Genomic DNA, 6,296 nt, shown 5'->3' with positions numbered 1-6,296 from the left:
AGAAATTAACATGGAATTATAAAACTTTCTAGATCATATGAAACTCTTAAAAGCTGAATATTCCTACAAATTACGTATTTGTCACTCAAGACTACATTGTCATGAGAAATAATGCAATGATTAAACCAACATACGGCAGTGATGTAATGCTAATATAAATTTATAATATTTGAACAAGATACATTTGTATTTTTTAAGAGTTGAAAGTGATGGAAAAAACTGGGAAATAGATATTGCATCCTTATGTTTAAAATACACTGATTTGTGAGTAGGACATTATATGTATTTCGGAGCCTTTCATTGTGTGAATAAAGCATCGGGCTAATTTTTAAGATCTATAAATACTGGACAAGTTTTTGAAATATCTAGGAAAGCAAAATATAACTACTCTCTCTCTGGGAATATATTTTTAAATATAATCTACCAATTAACAACCTTTGGTAGAAACCACTACTTGCACTTACCTCAATTCTGTGATAGCTTTTCTCCAATGTTTGCCAGGCATATGAGCATCTGTAATAAAAGCTGTATTTTTTTTTTTTTAATCTTTCCCTGCAGTTAGGTGTGGGCTAGGTTTTAGCCAATGAAATTTAAATAATGATGCAACCTCCCCCTTCCCTGACTAGTTTTTCGCTGTCCAGAATGTTGACATGAGGACCAGAGCTTGAACAACAATCTTGGATCATGTGTTAGAAGCCAACTGTTGAAGTTAATAGAGCAACACAGCAGCCTTGAAATACTTACCTCTGGATTTCTTTCAAGTAAGAGGAAAAAAATCATTTTTTTTTTTAAGTCACTTTTATCTGGGGTTTTACTTAATTGATACACATGTCAATTGTTGACATATTATTCCTTTATTAGAAATTGCAAATGAGAAATTATTTCAATACCTGAAGACCAAATTACAACAGAAGATTCCACAGGCTCAAGATTTTGAGACATTCTGGTAAGAGTTTTCTGTAATGTGTATCCTTTCCGTGGCATGGCAACATCATTCTTCTTTAAGAAGGTCACCGGGCAGACATCATTTCCACCATCACCTATATATACAATTTTCGTATAATTCACTCCCTGTTGTAACTGTTTATGTACAAAATCTATCAAAACTACATTTTTGCAAAGATTCCTCGGGCACCTATTGCAAGAATGAGTATGATAACTTTCCACAGTGAGATGACCACTGCTATCAAAAGCTGCTGGATTTGTAAATACTTCATCAAATACATCATGAAAATTGGTAGCTTCTAAAACCCAGTCTATGAAGACTGAATTTGAATCTGAAATAATAATGCAGTCAAATTTATCCTTATTCTTTCTTATAAAGCTTAGAAGTTCCACCATCCCTGGAGTGAAAGGCATTGATGTCACTGCTCTTTTCATTTCATCTTCTCTTACACCTTCATCTCCCAAATATTTAAAGACTCTGCCCATAAATTCTGTCCAAAATCCTTTTTTATAAGAATCTTGTAGTTCAATAGGAAGTTTTTTCTCCGGAGCACACTGTACAATCCAGGTATCACTATTGTCATCTATGATTGTATTGTCAAAGTCAAAAACCAGCAAAATTTTCATGGTTCCAGAAACAGATTTGGGTTACCCTGAAAAGGAAGAAATATTATTCTCTGAAGATACTCTATTTTACATATCTAGCTAATATTTGTAATTGACAAATACTTTTGAGCATTAATCTAAAACAAAGGATTAATATATGGCATTAATCTAAAACAAGTTAAAATGATTAAGCATTTCAAGACTACCATTTAGCCACCATTTTTTTAAAAAAAATTTTTTTAAAGATTTATTTATTTATACAAGCACTGGGGTACAGGCCAGAGACGCGGGAGGGTGACAGAATTCACCAGAGACAGAGCAGGGAGCAGAACACGCAGAAGGACTGAAATACACTGCTGAGGGGAGCAGCGAGTGAGACAGGAGAGGTCTGCCGTGCCATGTGAGAATCTGCCTGGCTGGCCGGGAATCGAAACGGTGTTGCAGAGGCTGCGGACAGCTTCACAGCCCTGCGCTCAACCCGCTGCACCACTGGAGAGGCCCTAGCCACCATTTTTTAAGAATCAAAGTTCATATGTGAGTTATGACTTTGACTTCTGCTTTATGGTTCTGAGGTTTTAGCAAGAAATCCTAAAAAAGAATAGTGAAGAACTCCACCAATAAGAAAAAGAAAAGATCAATAAAAATAGAAAACATGGTATTGAACTACATGTATCGTCTAGTCTTTGACAATATCCAGTAGTTGAAGGCTGTTTTCCACTTAATGGAAAATAGAGTATTCATACAGGGTACTCATGGTATCAACTGTGTTCCTGTGGGAATGATTCTTTGAGCACTCAGAATTAAACTATGAGCTACCCAGTGAGAGAAGAATTGTTCTTTTATAGTCCAATTAAGAAAAGTTGTAAGTCAGAAAGAAATGTAGGATAATCATCCTGATTAACTTATCAGTAATAGTGAAAATTATTTAGAATAATTATAATAATCCTCATAATAAATGGGTTATGTATAATAATCAAAAATTTGACCAAACTTAGTATCAAATCTTACAATATTTATATTAAGAAATGTTTAACTCGAAATCAGTTTCTAATGCCAATGTCAATATTACAACTAAATGATTGCTTAGTGATCTACTAGAAATTTTTAAAAAATTACTTAAATTGGAAGTTAATTTAATTCTTTGAGACTAGCAGTAACTTTTATTAACAAGTTTCATGTTTATTTTTATTTTCTCTAGATAGTTTAGTTCTAGAGTGCCAAATATCTGGACATACTTTAGTAATCACATTTCTTATGCTATGACAGTTAAGTTTCTTTTCATTAAAAGACAATGAAAGGGGCCTCCCCGGTGGCAGCAGTTGAGCGCTGGGTTGCGAAGCTGCCCGCAGCCTCTGCAGCGCTGGTTCGATCCCCGGATTGCTCCCCGGCCACCAGAGGAGGGTCCCACATGGTGCGCAGACCTCTCCTGCAGCCCGCTGCTCCCCTCAGCAGTGTACTTCGGTCCTTCTGCCTGCTCTGCTCCCCGCTCTGGCTCTGGTGAATTCTCTCACCCTCCCGCACTTCTGACTGTACCCAGTGCTTATATGTATAAATAAATAAATAAATAAATAAATCTTTAAAAAAAAATTGAATTAAAAAAAAAGACAATGAAAGGCATTAATGATAAAGAGAAAAGGAAAGAATGAACTAGTTAACAGTAGCATGGTTGAAAATTATTATGTAAAAAAGAGAAGTAATTTTACCAAATAATTAGAAAAGGCTACAACTTCTGTGTAGAAACAAAAAATTTTTTAACAGTAATATTTTTAGACAGATCACTATATACAAGGCACTAGACTAAAAAGTTCCATCATCATCTCATTTAATTGTCAAAATCCTATTAAGTTGGCATTGTTATCCTCATTTTAAACATATGTTAACTGAAGCTTAAGTATTTGATAAGCTGGTTAAGTATTAGTTAAGTGTTACAACCGGAATTTTCAACTCAGGTTGGTTTGACTTGAAAGTTAATAAAAATGGAAAACATGGTATTGGACTACATTCTGGTTTCTTGATTTTCTAAATGTGTAATCCAAGATTTAAATGCAGAATTCACATTCCCATAGAAAAAATGTAATAAACAGTAACAAAGCATAGTTGACAATATCATCGGTATATTGCACCTAAGTACATTTTAAATTAAACATACCGTTTAAGCATTCTAAATTTACACATTATTTTCAAAAATTTTAAATATATCTCACGCTTGGTTAAAAACTGCCTCAAGCTTTGGTTTAATGAGTCATAAATTATTGAAATTCCTGGACTATTAACCTCAAAATAAGATGTAGTAAAAGCCTCAGTTAAAACAGCTGCAGTACTATTAATTTCTACCTAAAAGTACATTTTTCTTAATTTCAGATCTTTTTCTATTAGTTTATTCTTACCACGCAACATAAACCTTTATTAACATACTTACCCAACTTAATATTTACAAGAAAATCTTACTGCAGCATAGAGCTTAGGTTAAAGTTACTATAATCTTCAGTTTTAAGTACCAGCCAGTTTCTGACCAACATTACTCCTATTCTATATGCAGAGAACAAAGTCTTCTGGTTTGGAGGAAAGGATTGGAGACATCTTAATTCCTGAAATTAATAAAAGCATTTAATCTTAAAATTATGTTCTGAAATTGTGCTGTTTGTTTTACATCAGAAAATCATCAATTATACAGAGAACAGATGGGAAATTGCCAGAGGGGACATGGATTGGGGGGGTAAACAGGTAAAGGGGGTCAATTATATGATGATAGATGACAACGATGCATTTGATGGGGATCATGATGTAGTATATATCCAGTGTCTTATAATGTTATAAACCAATCTTACCTCAATAAAAATGTATGAAAGACAAAATTAAGAATAAAAAATAATTAAGATGTGGAGATGTGAGATATAGCTACACAATAGAATACTATGCAATTATACAAAAAAAGGCTGAAGTTTTGCCATTTGAAACAACATGGATGGAACTGGAGGGAATACTGTCTGTCATGTAAAAATAAGTCAGAAGGAGAAAGACAAATAGTGGGTGGTGTTATTCAGATGTGGAATGCAGAGAAACAAAACAATGAGTGAGACAAATCAAAACCAAAAACAATCCCTAGAGGGCCTCCCCGGTGGCGCAGCGGTTGAGCGCTGGGTTGCGAAGCTGCCCGCGGCCTCTGCGGCGCCGGTTCAATCCCCGGCTGCTTCCCGGCCACCAGAGGAGGGTCCCACAAGGCGCGCAGACCTCTCCTGCTGCCCGCTGCTCCCCTCAGCAGCGTACTTCGGTCCTTCTGCCTGTTCTGCTCCCCGCTCTGGCTCTGGTGAATTCTCTCACCCTCCCGCGCTTCTGACTGTACCCAGTGCATGTATAAACAAAAAACAAACAAACAAACAAAGAAAACATGCCTCTATTAAAACAAAAACAAAAACAAAAACAAAAACAAAAACAATCCCTAGAATTCTGACAACAGAATTGAGGCTATAAAATGGGGAGGGTGGAGAGCAAAGAGAGGAGGTGGCCCAATGAACTGTCATGGAGGACTTATGGGTACCTTGGTGGTAGATATGCTGTGGTAACTTATATCTGAAGAGGTGTGAAGAGGTGTGAACCTGTACCTCTGAATCATAAACAGTGTTGTAAACTAATGTTTATAATTGTAAAAAAAAAAAAAAAAAAAGAAAAGAAAAAGGAAGTTACTGTACAAAAAAGAAAAGAAAAGCAACTCTTGGCAATGAAAGAAAGAAAATGTTAATTAAACAAAAACCTTAAAAATGAAAAACAGGGAATAGTAAGTTAATAAAATCACCAGTGTTTGGCTAATTATGTGTAGATTTCAAGAATCCATTTTCCCTTGTTAAATAATAAGCAAGTACTACATTTTGTTAATAAACATTAAAAGATTAAGTGCTCGGGCCTCCCCGGTGGCGCAGCGGTTGAGCGCTGGGTTGCGAAACTGCGCGCGGCCTCTGCGGCGCCGGTTCGATCCCCGGCTGCTCCCCGGCCACCAGAGGAGGGTCCCACATGGCGTGCAGACCTCTCCTGCCGCCCGCTGCTCCCCTCAGCAGTGTACTTCGGTCCTTCTGCCTGCTCTGCTCCCCGCTCTGGCTCTGGTGAATTCTCTCACCCTCCCGCGCTTCTGACTGTACCCAGTGCATGTATAAACAAAAAAAACAAACAAACAAACCAGCAAACAAATAAATAAAGCATGCCTCTATAAAAAAAAAAAAAAAAAAAAAAGATTAAGTGCTCTACTTAAAGCCTTAAAAGGATGTGCACAAATTTTCTAAAAATGTGAATCTACTTCAAAATCAATTTATTAAAACTCAAAAATATTATTAACTATTCTCTCCATAAGAATTAGTAGTAATGAAAATTGGAAACTATATATATAAAACCAAGAATAAGGGACTGGTTAAATAAGATGTGATAGCCATATAATGGAGTATTTATTTAGCCTTTAAAATATGTTCAATAATAATTAAACAAGTAAGTCACACCAGTCAAAAAATGGGCAGAAGAGCTAAAAAGACACTATTCCAAAGAGGAAATGCAAATGGCCAAAAGGTCTATGAAAAAATGCTCAACATCACTTATAATTAGGGAAATGCAAATCAAAACCAAAATGAGATAACATCTCACTCAAGTGAGAATGGCCCATATTAAAAAACTGGTTATTACAAATGCTGGAAAGTATGTGGAGAAAAAGGAACCCTCTTACACTGCTGGTGCGAATGTAAACTGGTCTAGCCACTATGCAA

The 6,296-nt window shown here is 35.8% G+C and overlaps 1 protein-coding gene across 1 annotated transcript; it reads right to left on the bottom strand.

The window, feature by feature from the left end:
- Positions 1–846: 846 nt before the first annotated feature.
- PHOSPHO2 (phosphatase, orphan 2) lies at positions 847–1,592 on the bottom strand (the record flags this gene model as incomplete). Its single annotated transcript, XM_084230911.1, has 1 exon — positions 847–1,592. Exon 1 carries the CDS (start codon positions 1,570–1,572, stop codon positions 847–849), a length of 726 nt encoding a protein of 241 aa, XP_084087037.1. The 5' UTR covers positions 1,573–1,592.
- Positions 1,593–6,296: the final 4,704 nt, after the last annotated feature.

This window comes from Talpa europaea, assembly GCF_964194135.1.
Source record: "Talpa europaea genome assembly, chromosome: 1".
NCBI classification, from domain to species: Eukaryota; Metazoa; Chordata; class Mammalia; order Eulipotyphla; family Talpidae; genus Talpa; species Talpa europaea.
This window is presented reverse-complemented; position numbering and strand designations above follow the sequence as displayed.